This window comes from Pelodiscus sinensis, chromosome 23 (genome assembly GCF_049634645.1).
Source record: "Pelodiscus sinensis isolate JC-2024 chromosome 23, ASM4963464v1, whole genome shotgun sequence".
Lineage (NCBI taxonomy): Eukaryota > Metazoa > Chordata > Testudines > Trionychidae > Pelodiscus > Pelodiscus sinensis.
In genome coordinates, this window is record NC_134733.1 from 8,697,415 (window position 1) to 8,718,948 (window position 21,534).

The 21,534-nt window shown below is 44.6% G+C and overlaps 1 protein-coding gene and 1 long non-coding RNA gene across 11 annotated transcripts in view; one reads left to right on the top strand and one right to left on the bottom strand.

Moving 5' to 3' along the window:
- Positions 1–3,918, top strand: part of VPS13D (vacuolar protein sorting 13 homolog D) — a 223,547-nt gene extending 219,629 nt beyond the window's left edge. For all 9 annotated transcript variants that reach the window (XM_075906819.1, XM_075906820.1, XM_075906817.1 and 6 more), the window contains 2 exons: positions 46–286; positions 2,546–3,918. In XM_075906819.1, the coding sequence (XP_075762934.1) occupies positions 46–286; positions 2,546–2,677 (373 nt within the window). In that variant the 3' untranslated portion in view covers positions 2,678–3,918. The remainder of the gene's footprint in view (positions 1–45; positions 287–2,545) is intronic.
- LOC142819451 (uncharacterized) overlaps positions 1–21,534 on the bottom strand; it is a 55,002-nt gene that overhangs the window by 23,172 nt on the left and 10,296 nt on the right. The window lies entirely within an intron of this gene.

Sequence of the window (21,534 nt, forward strand, 5' to 3'; positions counted from 1 at the left end):
TCGTAGGATGCCTAACGACACTGACTTATCTGTCTGGTTTTGCAGTTTCATAGCAGTGGAGAACACAGACAGCTATTGTGTTGTCATTTCATCCAAAGCTGTTTATTTCCTGAAGAATGGGGATTATGTAGACAAAGAAGCCATCTTCTTGGAAGTCAAGTATGATGATCTCTACCACTGCCTCATTTCAAAGGACCACGGGAAGGTCTATGTACAACTGACAAAGAAAGCTGTGAATACAAGTAGCGGTGTAGCAATACCAGGCCCATCACAGCAGAAACCTATGGTAAGGATCCAGGACTGACTTTTCCATTTGTGTGTTTTGTTTGCTATATTGCAATAGTTGTATGCTTTGTCGTCATTGCTGCGTGGCAGCGGAGGATGGACAGGGGAGCCACAGGTGGAACCCCAGCAGGCCGCAGGCTGCTGTGGCCCACTAAGGTGAAGGATGACCACTCATGCGGCCCACTCGCTTTGTGGCTGCCCATCTCTGCCTTAGTCTACAGGCAGTCCCCGGGTTACATGGATCCGACTTACATCGGATCCCTACTTACAAACGGGGTGAGGCAACCCCGCACTTGCTGCTTCCCCCCAGCAGACCAGGGAGACGCGAAGCTAGTGCCCCCCCCCCCCCCCCAGCAGACCAGGGAGACGCGGAGTGGCTTTTCTCAGCAGACACCTCAGCTTGAGAATAAAGGACTGAGGGAAGTGAGGTGTGGGAGAATAAAACTGAGCTCTGGAGAAATGTTTGGCTAGAGTTTCCCCTACAATATGTACCAGTTCCGACTTACATACAAATTCAACTTAAGAACAAACCTACAGTCCCTATCTTGTACGTAACCCGGGGACTGCCTGTATTACAGTGTTTCGCCCAGCTGTGAGGGAGCCTGGGCACAGAAGCGATCCAGGTACTTTTGTTCTTTAAGCTCAGGAGAAAGATCAAGGGAAATCCAACAAGGTATCGCTGACAGACATGGAGATTGTTCCACTTCCTAAAGACTAGAAATCCAGTCCGAATGAGAGGCGGGACGTTACCCAAGATGATGATAGTAGGGGCGGGATCTGATGATAAAAAAAAAAAAAACACCTCACTGCGAAGCCTTACCTAGGTTGCTTTACTTTTACAGTGTTATGTCTGCACTTTCTCACCGTGTTGTAGCTAAATATTCATTCCAGTCTCCTGATTCCACGTGTATAGTAAAATTAATCTTTGTAGATGGATCAAAACGAGCAGAGTCAGTGCTCAGCTCTAGTACAACTGGAGTTTATGCACTTATTGATGCAAGTATTTCAGAAGCACTAGAGACGTGAGCAGAGATGAGTGCACCATAAGAGCCTGCCCCTGCCCCAAAACACTTACATTCTAAATAGACAAGACTGGGTAAACTGACTGGCCCATCTCTCTCCCTCTAGGGGTGTTAATTTTAATTTAATCAACTAGCCCATTAGTAAGTGGGGGAGCTGCTCCTGGCCCTAGGAGCTAAGCTTGCTGCGGCTTTGCCTTTTAAATGTATAAAGAGCAGGCAGGCTCTTAATACATTTCAAAAGTAGAAGCACAGTAAGGAGACCTGGCGTGAGCCGGGAATCAGCTGTCCTGGCGTGAGCCGGATCCTGCCTGCTGCGCACCAGCCTTTTAAATGTATTAAGAGCTGGCAGGCTCTTAATCCATTTAAAAAGCCGAGGTGCAGCATCTAACACTGGGTGCTAGCCTGGAATCAGATTATTCCTGGCTCGCGCCCAGTCCCCACTATCCCTCTGCTTCCCCTCCCCCTCATGAAGACAGTACTGGGGGGAACCGGCTTTTAAGCAAGGGGAGGGGGAGAAGTGACTCGTCGCTTACATCCCTATCTCTCTCCAGTGAAAATCTGTCTGTCGCTTTGAGCCAGGTCCCATGTACATCCTTAAAATGCTGATTGTCAGAGTATCTCAGATATTAATTCACTCAACCACGGTGCGGAGCTAGGTAAAGAAATCTCTATTGAGAGACAGGAAAATGCTGAGTAACTAGTACACCTGGGAACCAAAATGGAGTTTCAGTTCCTAGTTTTCTGCTCAACACCGGTCTGCCGACAAGGGGGCAGGGTGTACAAAGGAGGCAGTTGCTCCAGGGCCCAGCAATTCAAAGGGGCCCAAGGCTCTGGCTACCTGCTGCAGTGATTGCAACCCCAGGCCCTTGAAATCACTGCTGGAGCGCTGGCAGCACTAAGGGCTGACGGGAGGAAATCACACTCCAGACAGAGCTGTCTTCTCTCCACCCCATCTGCCTTTGGCCCCTCCCCCAACAAAAATGCAGAGCCTCCACCTTGCCCAGTGGCCCGTGGTGACTGTTGACTCCAGTGATTTTAAGAGGCAGTCCTACCTAGCGTTACGTAACCTGCTTGGTCATTGCAGTTAGATACCTAATTTGATAGTAGTTATTAGCTATCTAACTAGTAGTTTGAAGGTAGTTACTTTAAGTGGATATTTTTATTTCTCTTCACAGTGGTATTAAATTTTCCCACTACTCTAATATCTTTGTATGTATAACAATCTTTTATTTGTGCAGGTTCATGTGAAGTCTGAAGTCCTAGCAATAAAGTTATCTCAAGAAATAAACTATGCAAAGAGCCTTTATTATGAGCAACAACTTATGTTAAGACTCAGTGAAAACCAAGAACAATTGGAGCTGGACTCCTGAAACTACCCAACTTACTGCCAGACTGGATTTCCCTAACACCATAGCAAGTACTGATCCAAGGAGTAAGGGTATTCTAGCTCCAAACTCAAATGAAAGAACAAAATTTGGGTTGGGGAAAGTGTATTCTGCAATTGAAGAACACACTGCACCGGAAACCAATGCACTTAGAGTATTTGCTGTATGGGATTATTTAGTTTGAGAAAAAAATACAAGTGATTAGTTGAATAACAGACAAATTTGAAATGTTATGGGGGAGGTTCTGTATTTTGATAACCTGTATATATGTACAACTGTGTTTTGTAAATAAGGAAGTATAAAATAGTTTTGTGGGTCTGTATAAAGGTCTGTTTAATGTAAAGAAATGAAAGCAAAGTTATATTGAGTCATATTGCACTATTTGAAATGGCACATTCTCTCTAGAAAGCTGTTCTAAATACTGGAGGAATGTAGATGTAATATAAAGACATTCATTTGTCTTCTGTGGTGTTGGGATCCCATACACAGACGACCTGCATTGTGCGTGGTTCAAGAATCTCTTCATAAGGGTGCACTTATTTGATTTTCAGGACTCTGGGTGCAACTCAAAGCACATGCGTAAAGCACTCTGCCAGAGGTTCACTGCCTTTTTTATACCAGATTCATAATGCTTTTGTGAATCTGTTTACTGGAGTAGAGTGGTGGGGCTTACTGGTTAGTTTAACAGCTTTTTTAAGTACTAGAGAGATCATTTTTTGCAAAATGATTGAGTTTTAGTTTTCAGAAAAATAACCACACCCTGTTCAGAGCTATATTATAAACCGATATAATCCAGTTGAAGGGGACATGGGCAAGATAATTTAAAATGGACAAAACTTGAAATCTTAATTTACTGGTTTCATACACCATTCCTTCACCACCTTTTGATTTAATAAGTGTGGTTTAATAAGTTAGTTTGTTATTGTAGGGTTTCTCATAAGTGTTAAGACTGCCGGCACAGGTTTGGGTTGATTTAAAAATCACTGCATCATTTGCTTTGGGATCTTAAAAAAATGCACCTCCTAATTAGACATTTTGAACAGATACAGTATTGAGAGACAGAAGTACTTTGTCAAATTTAGACTTCTCAACCTTGGCAGTGTTCCTTTACTGAAAACAGAGTGTGATCTCATAGCCTTGGAGGAAAGATGAAGCTAGAAAAGCTGACTGTAATGGAGTTAAGTCTTATTTTGTAAGTTTTTTTCAATTAAAAGATATAAGGAATATCCCGCTGTTTTACTCTTTTTAATGGTTCTGTTCTCTTTGTCTCTCTGAAAGTGGTTTACAATTGCAGTGATGTTCCGCCTGTAACATGGCATCTATTGTGTGTTTCTCATCACTGGATATGCGATTTCCACAAAACTCCTGAGTAACATCTTGCAGGTTTTCCCAACATGCATTCTTTTTGTAAACTTTTAATTAGAAATTAGCAGCTCATTTAAGTGTTACTCTTGATTTCACTTCTTGAGTTTTTAAATAAAGGCACACTGTAAGAATATTTTTAAATTTCAGGCAAGAATAAAACAATTTAATGCTGGTAGCAAGTGAAATGCAAAGATTCACTGCATAAAGAAGAAGTTGTGATGATCAGCTGATGTGTTGGGTATAAGTGGTTAGAATTTAAAATCCATAAATATCCATTCCACAAAACGAAACCAACTTAATGCTTCACTTCCAGTAAGTTTTAGCAGTTCAGCCTGTGCATTGGCTCAATATTGCTTAGGACTCACTGCTACTATGCCATATACACTTCATATTTGTTGCACTTCATATTTGTTGCACTATTCATGCTGGAAGGATTTTGGGGGAAGCAGCTAATGTTCATATTGGGTCACATACAATCTAAAATCTACTATATATTTTAGAGAGTTTGTCTGTTTGATCAAGTACTCCTAAACAGTAGGAGCGAGGACCACCAAATTTGGCATACGGCTTCCTCTTATCATAACTTAAAGCAACATAAGGAGGGGTTAGTTGTGCCAGGAAAATGGGATGCACCTGGAATGGAATTGCTTCTCATAAAACCAAACAGACGAGACAAACTCACCAAATCAAGTCTATTCTCTTTTGGTGTGTCTCCCCCCCCCCCCCCATTTCATCCAGCAGTTTGCTTCCTTTGCCTTCTGCTACACCTGCTGGAGTTCCTTCATCTTGGCTTTGCATTCATTATAGAGTGTCTTGATAGTACCCCTTTGCACACAGGGCTTGAGAAATGTGACCATACATGTCCCAGTCTCTATGGATCATGTATTGACTGCACTAGTTCTTCACCCCACACACTGATAAACTCCAAAAGCTCTGGGGTGCTCCAGACAGGAGAGCATCTTGAGTGACAACCACCCTGGTTTCCCTGAAAACACGCGTTGAGGACCACTACACAATGAATTCAACAGCAGGAAATAAAGTTCCTGGGGTTTGTAGGTGAGAGGAGCGCATCTCTTTACCTGTTCACATGGCTGCAGAGCAGCAGAGTTCAAAGTGCTGGCCAGAGTGGCTAATCGGGCATTGTGGGGAAACATGCTGGAGTTCAAAAAACTCAATTAAAATACCCTACTGTATGTAGTTCATACTATATGATTGTCAACGGTAAAGGAAGGGAAAGAGACACCTTTTGGAGGTGGAAGTTTTTTGTTGCCAAAACTGGGCATTTTTCACGACTTTTGTCACGTTGCAATTCAAACATTCTCTGGGGTTTGTCGCCAAAAAGGGTTTTTTGGTGACAAAACTCACCAGTGTAGACAAGGCCTTTGAAAATTGTAACCCACCAACAGGACATGAACACAATGGACTGATTTTAGCTTTAAACCACTCTAAAACCTATAGCTTCACTCCACTGGAACAGTGAAGAAAGTTCCTTTTACTAGGCCAAATTGGACCCTTATGTTTGTAAAGGGAGTGACCCATGCACAACTGAAGGCAAAAATTTACCTCACTTAACATTCTTGCACTCAGTGGTTTGAGTTTGAACTTTAAAATATGTATCTTAAAAGGCTTTAAAGAAGAAAGTGAATGACATGAAGTTTGTCACCATAACCCAACTATTTTTGTATTATTTCAGTATGAACTCTGGCTGTGTGCTTCCTATTGTTACTGGCACGTCTAACCTATTACTAACAGCTCTCAGATTCCAAGAGCCCGATTCAAAAATAACTTTCTGCAGGGGAAGAGAATAAGTGCAGTTTTCTTCTTTGCCATCCTGAGAAGATTCATAACATTTTAATTGAGCTGTAAGCAAACAAGGCGGACCGAGGCGCTGTTTCTTTAATCCTACAAAGAGTAAATGCTATCATCTGAGCCTGAGCACCAAGAGGAAAATCTTCCACCTTACAATATTTATCGACTACAGAACAAATAGCTTAGCAGCCCCCTCCTGCTGTGCTGCTAGCGATGGCAGAGTGAGCAGTGTAGCCAGTGACAACGCTGAGAGCATGTTCAGGCTTTAAGTGATGGGCTTTGCCTATAAATGTAGTTTAACCTCTCTTGACCCAGATCCTTAATCTTCTACTATATATTTGAGAGTCTGTGTCTGTCCAAGAATTCCTAAATGGTAAGATTTAGAACCACCAAAATCAGAAATCTGCCTCTTCTAACTTAAAGCAAGGTCAAGGTTTGGTTGTATCTGGAAAGTGGGATGTGCCTGGAAGGGGATTGCATCTCATAAAACCATACAGAAAATAGAATCACCAGGAAGGTGAAAGGGGTTGGCGGGTGGGGGTGCCGACCTCACCCCACAAGCCAAAACTGCCCCAGCCCTAAGCCTCCGAGATGCTCTTGGGAAGGGCTGAAGCCTTCCCTCCCCCTCTCCCTGATTCGTGTGGGGACATTGCTGGTGGTTCCCCTTCATTAGGGAGCGAGGGGGAAGTGTGCAGTTTGCTACATTCCTTGCTCTGGCTGGGGAGTGCAAGGGGCAGACAAACCTGCAGTGAGAGAGGGCTGGGGTTGCCCCCTCTCCCTGCGGCTGCCTGGATCCTGAACCCCTCCTCCCCAGCCACACCCCGGAGCAATGATTCAAATGAAGCTTGGACATCTTATTTTCAAAAAAAAAAAAAAGACTTGATCCAAGCAACACAGGGTAAATCTTCAGTGGTGTAAATAAATCTAATGGACAGAGCCTCTAATCTGAGAGAAACTCCAAAAGCTTGTGAAGGATACATGGTGGGTGACACTAGCTTTTCCTTTGTGTTAGCCTCACAAAACAGGATTGTAGCAAGGGGGTACTCTGGCGGGACCCTGCTGAGTCAAGTATGTAATTGAGGACAAACTGCTTTGAGGCAGACAGTCAGGGAGGCATTGAGGGTGCTGGAGGTGGCTCAGGGTCGGGGAACTCAGGCACGTTTTGCTCTATGCAGCAGTCCTGTGCCCTAGCCCAGGTCCATTGCTGAACCTTAGATGCACACTGCTCAACCACACTAAAATGTAGTAGGAAAAAGAGTGGGGTGTGTTGGGTGAGACAGGGATGGGATGGCCTGTGAGCTCAATCTGGCCGCCTGCTTGTCTTCATCTGACACAAGAGGCTCAGGACTCTTCCCCTGCCCTGCAGCAGGGTGAGCGGGCACCAGTCTCGAGACCAGGGCTACTCAACTTTGGAAGCCCCGGGGGCCACAATGATACTCTCAGCACGTGCTGAGGGGCTGCAACTTAAGTGTTGTTGCATATATATGCAAATATATGCAACTAGCTTCTTTCACACCAACAGGCGTGAATACAAAGATTAAGGCAAGACTACACAACACGCAGGCCCCATTTAAGTCAGTTCTGCTGATATTAACACACTGCAATAGTTACCCGATTTCCACCCGTCTGACAGCACTTTTAATGAGCAATGACAGGCCAGGAATTTAACAACTAAAACGCATGTCAAAAGAAGACCGTTCTAGTGACTGCTTTTTTGTTTTGGCTCCCACCCACGGGCTGTGTGTTGAGCCCCCCATAAGCCCAAACTGCACGGCGGGACGCAAACAAATAGGCAGCTGCAGACCTGGCCTGAGAGTTGCTGTACCTCTCCCCCAAGCCCAGCTCCTGCCCCACCCTCTGCCTCCTATTGCACCCCTTCGTTCAAGCCGCCTGCCTCAAAGGATGTGGCCTTGGGATGACGGGGGGGGGGGGGGGCTGGCGTGGGGCGGCAGCAGGGGCTGGGCTGTAGCGGCGAGAGTGGCGGGAAAAACGGAGCAACACAGCAGCCTGCTGTTCTCCACGGCCATCTCACAAGCCAGCCCGGTCGCTCCGCCTCACTGTGAGCTGGGCCTGAGGCGTTCGCAGGGAAGCCCAACTCCTGCTGTTGGCCCCAGCCCACCCAAGGCCCCGCAGGCTAACCTGGGCATGGGGGTCCCATCCATTGGACAGTAGGGGCAGCCGCTGCAGAGCCCAGCCAATGCATGGAGACTGGGGAGGCCGCTCCAAACCATCCTATGGAGGGGAGGGCTGTGCACACACCTCCCCTGGGCAGTGTTCCCTGTAAGCTGAGCGCTTTGGCTGCTGCCCAGGAGAGATTCAGGTGCCACACCGCTGATTAGCAGAGTGCCCACAGAGCCCATAGCCAGCCCCATATATTTCTAGTGGTGGTGCACATCCGCACATGCTTTAGTGCACAAAATTTATTCTGCACACGAATGGAACAGATTAGAGGGAACAGTGCCCCTGGTCCACAGGGTTGTACCAGCAGTGGTGCAGAGCTAGCAGCCAGCAGCCCCATTACACTACTGCAGGTGGCGGCGGCAAGGGTCTTCTGGGCTTTTTAAATCGGCCGGGGGCCATGCGGGGAGGAGCACACAGGTGATGTCAGAGAGACACAGTATGGGGGGGGGGGGAGGAATGTGTGGAGATCTCTGTCCTCTGTGAGCCCTGCCAGAGGCGGGTGCCTGCTAGGAGGATTTGAAGATTGGCACTGGACCTAAGGTAAATTGAGTTGGAGACCCCTGCCTTAAGCAGCTCTGAGATATTAACTCAGTGCCCGTTATAGGGACACCAGGATACCCTGGGGTCTCATTTCTTAGGGATCACAGCTTTTGCCCTACATAACCAAGCAAATCTGAGAGACACAGGGTCAGGACCATAAGGCCTTTTATATAGCTGGCTTTTGACGTAACTTGCTTCCCAAACATCATAAGAATTGACATAAAGAAATGTATCCACTAAACAGACATCTCTGCAATGAAATTATTTCACCCACAGTTCAGCTAAATGTTAATATTCCCTTTTGATCTCTGACTCAACAATTACAGACCAGACCTCTCTGTAGCAAACACACATACCATGTAACTAGTATTGCCTCTAATTTCTAGCAACGCACAAACTTCTAACCTAACTTGCTCTGAATGGCCTTAATTACCTTTTTCATTTTTTTCTCACATGCCTCTGCAGGTTCCTTCATTTGGCCTGGGAGTGCTTAACTCTTTCTAGCCGTGTGGGCACACAAGATTTGTTGCAACCCTATAGCAGTGGTATCCACAATGGTTTTTAATGGTCATATTATAATTTGATCAGTTTGAGGAGCAAACCAACAATGACTTCATAACTGCCTGAAACAATGTGATTTGGAGGGGGGTAAAAAGCATTTAACAAAGATGCAAATGCCATATTGGCTTTAACCGTCGTATAAACCCACTAACCAAACAGCGATCTGCTACCACGAAAGATGCTCTGGTACTTAGATGTTTTCTGTTTTCAGTTGAAAATTGGACAACGTGTTCTCTGCCCATCTAGAACAGCTTCCTTTTTAAAAACCCATTTGAGCAGCGAACGCTGCAGCAGTCGGAGGACATTTATAATTGCAACTGTGTACAAGTCACGTTATTTCAAAATAATTCTGAGAAACTAAAATAAATATTTGGTTCTATGCTGTGTAAACCATGTGATCCTCACCCTTTTAAGGAACTGCCTTGCCCTTTAATATAAAACTCCTACTGAAATATTCCTCCCTCATGTGGAACAAAATTTTATCTGCCTCATAGAGCACCCTGGCTGTTTCCTTTCTATGGCCTACGCTAATAATGAACTTGTAGGCTACCGCTATTAGAAAGAGGCTTGAAAAGGACACTTTGTTCTGTGGGAAATTGCTCCTTAGCAACTCACTTGGAGGGCGCTCTGGCGTACACAGGGGAAACGGTGACTGACAACTGTAAGGGGACAAACAAGTATTCGGGTTACAGAAAAGTGTTTATTCCACCTTGAAAAGAAAACCTCCAGGGGCTAGATTTTGTTTGGCAGGAGAACAGCGACAAAATTGTGATGAGCCACAAAGGTGCAGTTCTTTCGCAGGTCAACAAAGGCAGCTCCGTGGCCAAGACTTCCAGAGTGGGCTAGGCCAGCGCCTTCCCCCATGAGCATAGGGTGTGTCTTCACTGCAGCTATCCCAGGCTGTTCCTGGCCACAGATGCAAACCTCCAGCCCCAGGTTAGTTGTACTTTCAGCCCAGCATAGCTGACTTGTTTGGGGCTCTGTGCTCAAGCCCATTCGGGCTGGTAACCCACTGGCTTTGCAGTGAGGATGTAGGTTCAGCCCCTCAGGGTCTGACAGGTGAGCCAACAGACACGCGGGGTCCTTGGGCAAGGTGGGGGGAGGCCGGCTCCATGCTCCCAGAAGGAGTGAGGCCTCAGGCGGAAGGGGCAGGGCCCGAGCTGCCAGCCCTCACCGCCATCCAGCGCTGTCCAGAGCACGCCACGCCGGGCTCCAGTGGCTATTTAAAGGGCCTGGAGCGTCACCCCCTGCTGCTGCCGCAGGAGCCCCAGGCCTTTTTGAATAACCTGGCCCCGGGGCTGTGGCCCTATTTCCCCGCCCCCACCATCGGCAGGCCTGAGGGCTGACAGTCCTCCACCACCATCCCACAGCTTCCCCCCCATGAGTCCACAAAGACACCTTCTTTCTCAAGTAGGACAGGGGGATTTTTTAAAGAGCATGAAAACCGTGGGCTGGAATGAGTGTGAGGGATGGAGAAAGTGGCATGATGAGAACGTGACCCCCCCGCTCCCATTCCCAGAAATCCTTGGGTGACGTGCTGGCATCCCCAAGGCATTGTGAAAATGTCCACATGGCATTGCACTGACCGGCGGAGCACGGCAGTCTGGGATTGCTACCAGGGTGCAGCATATCTTTCCTGCCACGCAACGATTTGTGGTGAGCAGCCCAGGGTGTATGCATCGGGTTGCCAGGTGTCCGGTATTCACCCAGAGAGGCCGGTATTTTCGCCTCCTGTCCAGTAAAAAAATTCAGAGAATACCGGACACCTGAGATGTCCGGTATTGTCTAAATTTTTCCCCAGCCAGGAGGTGAAAATGCCGGGCACCTGGCAACCCTACTCAGTGCCCGGCCGCCCCCAAACACCCTTCATCCCCCAACGTCCCCTGACCTCAGCCCCCATGCTTACCTGGTGCCCCAAGGCTTCTGGCACAAAATGGATGCAGGTCAAAAGTCCTAGGGGAAGCAATGCTCAACTACTCCTCTGTTCCCTACACTCACTTTGACAGGGGACATGCTGTTTTAATGCTGGTTTTTTTTGGGGGGGGGGTTGGCTTAATAAGTCCTTGGGGCCTTTTTTTCCCTCAACAACTTTGGTCGCCCCCCTTTTTTTCTCCCCTTCAACAGAATTTTTTCCTGTTTTTGGGGGGGGGGGGTGTTCGGTATTTTTATTTCAACCATCTGGCAACCCTATGTATGCACCCTAGCAAAGAGGTGCTGACTTACTAGGTAAATGCATTGAGGTTCGGTCAATGGCTATTAGCCAAGACGGGCAGGAATGGTGTCCCTAGCCTCTGTTTGTCAGAGGCTGGAAATGGATGACAGGAGAGGGATCGCTTGCTGCTTCCTGTTCTGTTCACTCCCTCTGGGGCACCTGGCATTGGCCACTGTCGGAAGACAGGATACTGGGATAGATGGACTATTGGTCTGACCCAGTACGGCCGTGCTTACGTTCTTAAGCTAATGTAACTCATAGCTGCCAAACTTGGGAGTGGAGCCATAAATAAAGCAGCAGATCTGTTCTGATCCATGTTCGTTCTCTACCCCATGGCTGGGTTTCACGGTGGTGGATAGCGCCAGATTGTAGCATTAGTGATCGGAGAGGAGGTTTGCCAAAGGCGTTTCGGTACGTAACACATTAACAACTGACGAGCCCTGAATAATGTAGCCCTTTACCTCGGTGTGATTACAGCACTCGCATTCATAGAGAAGTAAAAATAATCTTGGAACTGGCTCTGCTTACAGAAGAAATGCCGCTTCCATTCTATTCATGGCCTGGGATGCCGTTATGGCTTCACCTTGTGCGCTTTGGCTCTAGTGGCAGATGGCTCCCTTTGGAAACTGGCACCCCAGGGCCTGAGCCCAGCACAAACCATGCTCGCGGAGGATAAGAATAATCTTGCACCTCCTGCTTTTTCTGGGCTGACTCAAAAGCCCTGAAAGGCCATGAGAGAAGTAAACAGCTTTCATGTGCGTTTATACTTTGGGTAAATGGAGGGGTCACGCAAAGGACAAGGCCTGAGCAGAGACGCGATAGAACAATTGTTTCCAGAGGCTGAGCACACAGCAACATGTGGCCCCGGAACGTTGTGGTCACAAAGAGCTTTTTGCACCAAAAACTGGCCACCAAGACAACGCTTTGGGAAACCCCCATTCCCTGCTGGCCCTGGAAGGCGGGTGATACTGGGGTCTAATGGCCGATTTTGAACGGATCCCTTTTACACACCTTGTGGGCAGCGACTGTGCAAGCCAGAGTCACTCACCAGCATGGGCGGTGGGTATCATAGGCTCAGAAGGTGTGGCCTTTCCAAAGTGCCTGAGGAGGCCCAACCCACGGTCTGCCTGTAGCACCCTGGAGGCTGGGGCAGACAGGCTGTGTCCGCAGTGCACCCCGGGGCTTCTTCAGCTCCCCTGCCCGCATCGCTGGGACTGGCAGCTCACCTGGGGGAGGGGCTTCATGAGTGGGAGGGGCATGCTGTCCAGCTGGCACTCTGCTGTTCTGGGGCCAAGCACCCCCAGGCGCCAGAGCTGGAGTCTGTTACTTCCCGGCCCGCTGGGAACACTCGTTTGCCGGCGGTTCCAAGCTACAGGCGACAGCTCGCTGACATTGAGGGGGCTGCCCTGGTCTGAGGGGGTGGAGCGCAGACAACTCAAAGTTCTATTTGCTGAGCCTACCGACCCTAAGCCAGGTAAACGGGGGGTTAGACTTTGCTCCCCAGTAGCGAGGTCCCACCAGCAACGTTGGTGACTCTTCCGTCCCACCGGGCTCTGAGGCATGCGCGGAGCAGCGAGGGGTATGACAAGGCATGGCCCCCTTTGGTAGGCTCGGTGGGGGCCCAGGAGAGTGGGGAGGGAGCAGCCAACCTGGCCTTGTAGAGCGTCCAGCAGACAGGAGCTGGGAAGCAGCTGCACAGCACCTCCTCATTGGAACCCCACGTTCAGCGGGACACGATCAAGGAGAAGTCTCCTTCGTGATGGGGGAAACCAGCCACATCAAAATATTCAGTTTCCTCCAGCCCAGAAATCACTTCGTAATCGCAAATACACAGGCAGCCCCCATCCACATGACGCTGAACCCATGGAGACATCGCTGTAAATCGCCTGGCTGCTCAGTCCAGCCCTGAGCAACCCTGTCCTGTACCTCTAGCACACACGCTGCCAAGGCCCTTGCTAGCCATTAAGAAAGCAACATGGCGGCCCATCTGTGTGCATGAGAACTGCTATGCCCATTTTTAGATGGGTAAACTGAGAACCAGAAGCCAGTGCACTGTCTTGGTCCAGCTCTTCTGGAATCAAGGGCATCCCTAGAAACCAGGCTCCTTTTAGCCACTAGATCTCCTCAGTTGTGCAGCAGTGCTCCACAGGCGGATGGGAGAGCAGTTACATGTGTATTAGAAACCCGTTTGTTCTAACACTAGCTTCCATCACACATCCTGTCTCCCCTCTGGGATCACGAGTCAGTGCATTCACTAGACAGGTTAGTGTTTGCCAATGTCTGCCCACAACATTCTCCCCCTTTTCACCCTCCCTCTTCCACATCGGAATGATCAGCCTATACTGGCTGTAGTGTGATGTCGCTCACACACACACACACACACTTCCTCACTCACTGATGTTATGCGCACTGTTTACTTTTCTAAAGAAATAGGGGAAGAGACAACTACTTCACTTTACCAGGTGCAGCTTGAAACGGAAGGAAAAAAGCTTGCTCTGAAAGCGAGTGCCTTTGTCAATGGCTTTGCTGAACCAGCACAAGCTGCATTTGTTGCTAACGAAATAGTTTCAGTCTGAGTGCTTTGCAACGGAAAGCCGTCCTTGATGATTGATAGAGAAGCGAGGCGCCGCATTTCAGAGCTAAAGCTGGTAGACTCAATAGAAAAGGACAGTGCTGAGTTTTGTTATACCAGGATAATTGTGATTTAAAAGAGAAAAAAAACCGATGTTTGACCTACAACAGTGTGTTTAAAAAACAAACAAGCCCTGAACATTAAAGAGGGGTTGGCTGAGATATGAAAATGTGAACTGGGATCCAAATTTTTCAGCTGGCTGGGGATGACCAAATTACGCCTCTTCATGTAAGAGGGGGGGGGGTGTTCACTTTGCAGTTGCCTGTTAGTTACTACAGAATGCTTGTGTGACTCACCGTTTCAAAGTCAAATCTGCTCAATCTCTTGCTTAACGTTCAGCTGCTAATCTAGACAACAATTGAACCGCTTGCAAGCGTTAAGTGCTTGGTCCTGCCGTGAAGGCAGGGGACTGAACTTGATGTCCGCTCGAGGTCCCTTCCCGTGCTAGTGTTCTATGATTGTAACCATTCACACGCCTAAGGAATGATAGTCCAGTAATGCTGTTCTTGCTTGTTCAGTTATTTTTCCTAGGCTAGAAGAGAGTAAGTAATGATCAGGATCACCCTTGTGTCTTTGACGATTAATACAGGTTGACCTGCTCTTCACAGGGACTCCATGGGCCGGCAACATCCGTGGTCAGTCGGGAACACAGATGTTGCTAGACCAGAGAGCTCCGGCCACAGAGGTTGGGAGTGGCTGGGGCAGTGACCTGGGGGTAGAGAGCTGCTGTGAATATGGGGCTGGGGTTGGGAGCAGGCTGGGGGCAGCAGAGCCAGGCAGGTGGGTCAGAGGAAGTCAGGCCTCCAGGTTCTCAGGGAGGAGAGCCCAGGAAAGCCTGGATGCCTGACCTCCCCAGGTCCGGCAAAATCCCTTGTTCAGAACCATACCGGTCCTGAGGGTGCCAGACCAGGAGGCTGTGTCTAGACTGCATCCCTTTTCTGTAAAAGGGATGCAAATTAGACACATCGCAATTGCAAATGAAACAGGGATTTAAATCCCCCCCCACCCTCGCTTCATTTGCATAAACATGGCTGCCGCTTTTTTCCGGCTCGGAGGTTTGCTGGAAAAAAGCGCCAGTCTAAACAAGGATCTTTCGGCAAATAAAGCCTTTTCTGAAAGATCCCTTATTCCTTATTTTAAGAGGAATAAGGGATCTTTCGGAAAAGGCTTTATTTTCCGAAAGATCCACGTCTAGACTGGCGCTTTTTTCCAGCAAAGCTCCGAGCCGGAAAAAAGAGGCAGCCATGTTTATGCAAATGAAGCGGGGGGGGGGGGGATTTTACAGAAAAGGGTTGCAGTCTAGACACAGCCGGGACGTTTAGCCTGTACCTAATTTCCTCATTTCTAAGCCTCTGGTACCTTTTGATTGCCACCGGACGCAACAAAAAATTCTTAATTTGCTAATTCTCTTCATAGATCCCATCCAGGCGGCATGAACCATACATTCCAATTTTCATTCCTTTGCTCCATTTTTTTAATGATCTTTTTATTACTTCCCTGCTGTCCAGATTGCTTTTACTGATGAAGCATGTGGCCTATTGTAGGGTTGACAAAGTTGGCAGCAAACATGATCTTAGTAAAAACGCTTGAATCCCAGCCTAAAACAAGGCCACCTCCATTTGGCCGGTGCTATTTCATAGTTGTCTGGGCTTCACTTTGCTTGCAGCCTTCCAGCTTGCTGAGTGTGTGACATGCCACATTAATACAGGCTCTAGGCCTTTCTCCGCCCCCCATTTGATTCATTCACTGCAACTGACACAAAATTCAGAGGCATGGTCTGGAAAACCAGTTACAGTCAAACCATGATCTGTACGTTTCCGAATGTCGTCTGTCACGTGCCAGCTCAGAGAGCTGACAGGCCCCAGCCAACTTGCTAAAACAGGGGTGGGCAATATTTTTTGGCTGGGGGCCACTTCAGAAATATTTGAAGTGGCCCCGGGCCACACCAGAAGGGGCAGGGCCTCAAGCTGAAGGGGCGGGGCCAGGATACTTCCCCACCCACAAACCATGATCAGTCTGTGGATGTGGGAACGTCTCCCCCCCTCCCCTCCTGAGTTTCCCTAGGCGCCCATGCCCCTGGCAGTGGGAGGAGACTTCGCGCTCCCCCTTCTGTCCTCAGGCCAATGCCAGGAGTGGGGGAGGGGGGCAATGCTCCCTCTTCTAAACGCTGTGTTCCTTGCAGGGCGGGGACAGGGTAGCGGAAACTTTGCGCCTAATTGGGCAGGGGGAGCGGGGGGAGGCAGAAGGCCTCTGTAGCTGGATTTGCCTGTGCTAAAAGGTTTGTTCTCGCTCCTCTTCAAATGTCCCTAGAGGAGGAGAATAAAAAGCTTTGCGGGTACAGAAGACTGACATCCCTAGAAATGTCGGCACCCGTCCTACCAAATGCTGAGCACTTCCTGCCTTTGCCTCGTGGTAGGAAGTCCGCCGGGTTCCTGCTGCACCAGGGAAGAGCAGAGCTTTGGTGACTAGGAGTCACAGGAGAAACAAGACAGACAGGAAAAGTTGGCAGACTCAGTCTTACTCGCTCTGTCAGTCACACCTCGGGCAGATGTGTACAAAGGAGGCAAGTTCCCATTTTCACCTCAGGTTCACTGGAATTGCACCTTTCAGCCAGCATAGGTGGCGCGGTCTATGGGCCCGTGGTACCCCAGCACTAGGCATACTCCTGCTTTGGGGCTGGGCTGCAGGAAAAGCCACTTGCTGCCCTCTGTGTTCCCTGCCCCCTGCCAACCCTGAATGATTTAAAACACGGTAGGGCCCCTACCGTGCAATGGGGCTACAGCAAGTAGGGGAAAGGTTAAGTTAAAGTCCATGAAAAAGTCAAGAAAAATGACAAAAACAGTTGAGAAAAAAAGGAACAAGTTAATAAAAAAGCTGAGCAAAAAATTCAAGAAAAATTCAGAAAAAAGGTGGGGAAAAGTCCAAGAAAAATTTGAGAAAAATGTTGAGAAAAAGGTAGGGCAAATGTTGAGGAAAAAGTTGGGACGAAGATGAGGGAAAAAATCTGGAGGAAAAAGGAGAGGAAAAATTCAGGGAAAAAGCAGGGGAAAGTCCAAGAAAAATGTGAGAAAAAGGTAAAAAAAAGTTGAGAAAAATTTGAGAAAAGTCAACAAAAAAAGTTGAGAAAAAAGGCAGGAAAAGTCAGGAAAAAGTCAACAAAAAAAGTCAGACCATTGTCAGGAAAAAGTCTGGGGAAAAGTCAACAAAAAAGTCTGGAAAAAGTGGGAAAAAGTCAGAGAAAAAGAGAGTTGATAAAAATGTTAGGGAAAAGGTGGGCGAAAGTCCAAGAAAAACCCGAAAAATATGTAAAAAATGTCAAGAAGAAAGTTGAAAAAAAGTCAGGAAAAAGTGAGAAAAGTCAAAGAAATATTCAAGAAAAGTGTTGAAAAAAGTAAAGAAAAAAGTAGGAGAAATATTGTGGAAAAAGAAAGAAGGAGAAAAAGTCAAGAAAAATGTTGAAAAAAGTTGACTAAGTTGAGAAAAAAGTCAGGAAAAAGTAAAAAAAAAAGTTTAGAAGTGTCAGGAAATGTGGAGAAAACGTTGAGTAAAAAGTCAGGAAAAAGTGGGAACATGCCAAGAAATGTCAAAAAAAGGTTAAGAAAGTTGGTAAATTGTCAGGAAACTGTCAGGAAAATGTTGAGAAAAAAGTTGACAACTCTTAGCTCAACTTTTTTTGTGTGTTTTTTTTCTGACTTTTTCCCAGACTTTTTTCTTGACAATTTCCTGACTTGACTTTTTTTTTTTCTGTATGACAAGTCAGGAAATTGTCAAGAAAAAAGTCTGGGAAAAAGTCAGAAAAAAAACACACAAAAAAAGTTGAGCTAAGAGTTGTCAACTTTTTTCTCAACATTTTCCTGACAGTTTCCTGACAATTTACCAACTTTCTTAACCTTTTTTTGACATTTCTTGGCATGTTCCCACTTTTTCCTGACTTTTTACTCAACGTTTTCTCCACATTTCCTGACACTTCTAAACTTTTTTTTTTACTTTTTCCTGACTTTTTTCTCGACTTTTTTCTCACCTTTTTTGACAATTTTCTTGACTATTTTTTATCTTTTCCTACCTTTTTCCCCAAGTTTTTTCTTGAGTCTCTCAATAAGTTTTCTCATATTTTTTCTTGACTTTTTCTCAACTTTCGTCTTGACTTTTTTTTTTTCTGTATGACAAGACGAAAGTTGAGAAAAAGTCAAGAAAAAATATGAGAAAACTTATTGAGAGACTCAAGAAAAAACTTGGGGAAAAAGGTAGGAAAAGATAAAAAATAGTCAAGAAAATTGTCAAAAAAGGTGAGAAAAAAGTCGAGAAAAAAGTCAGGAAATTATCAGGAAAAAGCTGTGGGGAAAGTTGGGAGAAAAATCAGGAAAAAAATGGAGAAAGAAGTCCAGAAAAAGATGAGAAAAATGTCCAAAGAACAGTTGAGAAAAATGTTGACAAAAAAGTAGGGGAAAAGTCTATGGAAAAGAAAAAAAACAGAAAAAAGTCAAGAAAAAAGTTGGGAAAAAACAGGGAAAAGTGGAGGAAAAAGTTGGGAAAAAAGCCATGAACAGGTGGGAAAATGTCCAAGAATAAGTCAAGAAAAGTGGGGGAAATGTAGAAGAAAAAGGGAGCAGTTGGGAAAATTATCAGGAAAAAAAATCCAGGAAAAAATCGAGAAAAAAGTCAGGAAAAGGGAGCGGGAAAGTCCAAGAAAAAGGCAAGAAAAATGTTGAAAAAAGGTGATAAAAAGTAGAAAAAAGTAGGGGAAATTTTGAGGAGAATTGGGGGGGAAAATTTTTTGAAAAAAGTGGAGAAAGAAGTCAAGAAAAAACTGGGAGAAAGTCCAGGAAAAAGTCGAGAAAAATGTAAAAAAAAAAAGTTGAGAAAAAAAGTCTGGAAAATGTCACGAAACAAACAAAATCATTGAGAAAAGAAATTGAGAAAAAGTTGACAAAAAGTGGGAAAAGAGTGAGGAAAAAAGGCAAGAAAAAAGTTGAGAAAAAATAAAGAAAAAGGTGGAGAAAAGTCCAATGAAAAGTGGAGAAAATGTTAAAGAAAAAGTTGAGAAAATAGGGAAATGTCAAGTAAAAAGTCAGGAAGAAGTTGAAAAAAATCTGGAAAAGTCGAGAACAATGTTGGGAAAAAAGATGGGGAAAATCTAACAAAATGTTGAGAAAATGTTAAAAAAAGCTGACCAAAAATGTGGGGAAAAATTTGGGAAATTGTCAGGAAAAAAGTCAAGAAAAAGGTTGAGAAAAAAGTCTGGAATAAGTTGGTGAAAACTCCAAGAAAAAGTTGAGAAAAATGTTGAGAAAATGTCGAGGAACAAGTCGGGAAATTATCAGAAAAAAGTCAATGCAAAAGTTGAGAAAAATGTTGAGAACAAGTTGAGAAAAAAAGGGGGCATGTTGAGGAAAATGTTAGGAAGCAGTCAGGAAAAATATTGGGGGGAAAATAAGTTAAGAAAAAAGTCCAGAAAATGGTTAAGAAAAAGTCAAGAAAAACATCAAGAAAAAGTCGAGGAAAAATTGTGAAATTGTCAGGAAAAGTCAGGAAAATGTCAAAATAAAAGATAAAAAAATTGATAAAAAAGGTCGGAAAAAAATAATAAAAAGATGGGAAAAAGTCAAAGTAAAAGTTAAGGAAAATATTGAAAAAAGTCAAGAAATGAGCAAAACTTAGAGAAAAAGTCAGGAAATGGTCAGGAAAAAGGTGAAAAGAAAGTCAGCAAAAGTGTTGATTAAAACATTCTGAAAAAAAGTCAAGATAAAGTTGGGAAATTGTCAGGAAAAAGTCTAGAAACAAGATGAAAAAAAAAGATGGGAAAAAAATTCAAGAAATGAGTCAGGAAAAGGTGGGAAGAAGTCCAAGAAAAAAAGTTGAGAAAAACGTCAAAAACATGTTGAGAAAAAAGTCAGGAAAAGATGGGTAAAAGTCTAAGAAAAAGTCAAGAAAAATGTTGACAAAAGGTTTTTAAAAGTCAAGAAAAAAGTCAGGGAAATGCTAAGGAAAAAGTCGGGGAGAAGTTGGGTAAAACTCAGGATAAAGTCAAGAAAAATATATAGAAAAAGTCAGGAAATTGTTGGGAAAAAATCTGGGGAAAAGTCAGGAAATTGGCAGAAAAAAACAAAAAAGCATTGACAAAAGTTGAGAAAAAGTCAGGAAATTATCAGGAAAAAGTCTGGTAAAAAGTCAAGAAAAATGTAAAGAAAAAAGTCAGGAAATGGTGGGCAAAGTAGAGAAATATAATGAAAAAGTAAAAAAAAAGTGGAGAAAAAGTCGGGAACAAAAATTCGAGAATTTTTTTTTCCAAATATTTAAAAGGAGAGAAAAATGTAGGGGAAATGTTGAGGAAAAATTCAGGGAGAAGTTGGGAATAAAGTTGAGAAAAAATATGGGAAAAGTCGAGGTAAAAAGAAAAATATAGAAAGTCAAGAAAAATGTTGAAAAAAGTCAACAAATAAAGTCAAGAAAAAAGTTAGGAAAAATGGAAAACAGTTAAAAGGGGCAAGTAAAAGTAAAAAAAAACATAGAGAAAAAAGTTGGCAGGAAAAGTGGGAAAATTCCAATAAATGTCAAAAAAAAAATAGAGAAAAAAGTAATGAAAAAAGATGGGAGAAAGTCAAGAAAAAAGTTAAAAAAACCCAAAATGTCAAGAGAAAAGTTGAGAAAAAGCAGGAAATTATCAGGAAAAATCTGGAAAAAAGTTAAGAAAAAAGATGAGAAAAATATCAAGAAGAAATCAAGAAAAAGTGACACAAAGGAAAGAAAGTCCAAGAAAAAGTCGAGACTATTGTTGAAATAAGTCAAGAAAATAGATGGGAAAAAGTCGAGAAAAAATGTCAAGAAAAAAGATAAAAAATTGAGGAAAAGGTGGGAAAAAGTAAAGGAAAATATTGAAAAAAGTCAAGAAACAAATAGAGCATAAAGTTGAGAAAAAGTTGGGAAATTGCCAGGAAAAAGTTGAGAAAAAACATTCTGAAAAAAGTCTCGATAAAGTGGGGGAAATTCTCAGGAAAAAGTCTAGAAACAAAATGAGGAAAAAGATGGGAAAAAAGTAATGAAATTAGTTGGGGAAAAGTCCAAGAAAAAGTCAAGTAAAATGTTGAGAAACATTAAGAAAAGTTGAGAGAAAAGTTGAGGAAATGTCAAACAAAAAGTCCAGAAAAATCAGGATAAAGTCAAGAAAAAATTATAGAAAAAGATGGGAAAAAGTCAAAGAAAAAGTCAAGAAGGGGAAAAGGTGGGAAAAATTAAAGAAAAATTCAAGAAAAGTGTTGGGAAAATTTTTTAAAAAGTAGAGAAAAACGTCAAGAAGAAAGCCGGGAAATTGTCAGAAAAAATGAAAAAAGTCAAGATAAAAGCTAAGAAAAAGTCAGGAAATTGTCAGGCAAAAGTTGAGAAAAAAGGTGAGAAAGTCAGGAAATTGTCAAGGAAATATATAAGAAAACTATTGAGGATAAGCAAAGAAAAAATCGGGGGAAAAGGTGCAAAAAGTACAAATAAATTGAGAAAATTGTTGAAAAAAGTCAAGATAAAGTCAGGAAATTGTCAGGAAAAAGTCTA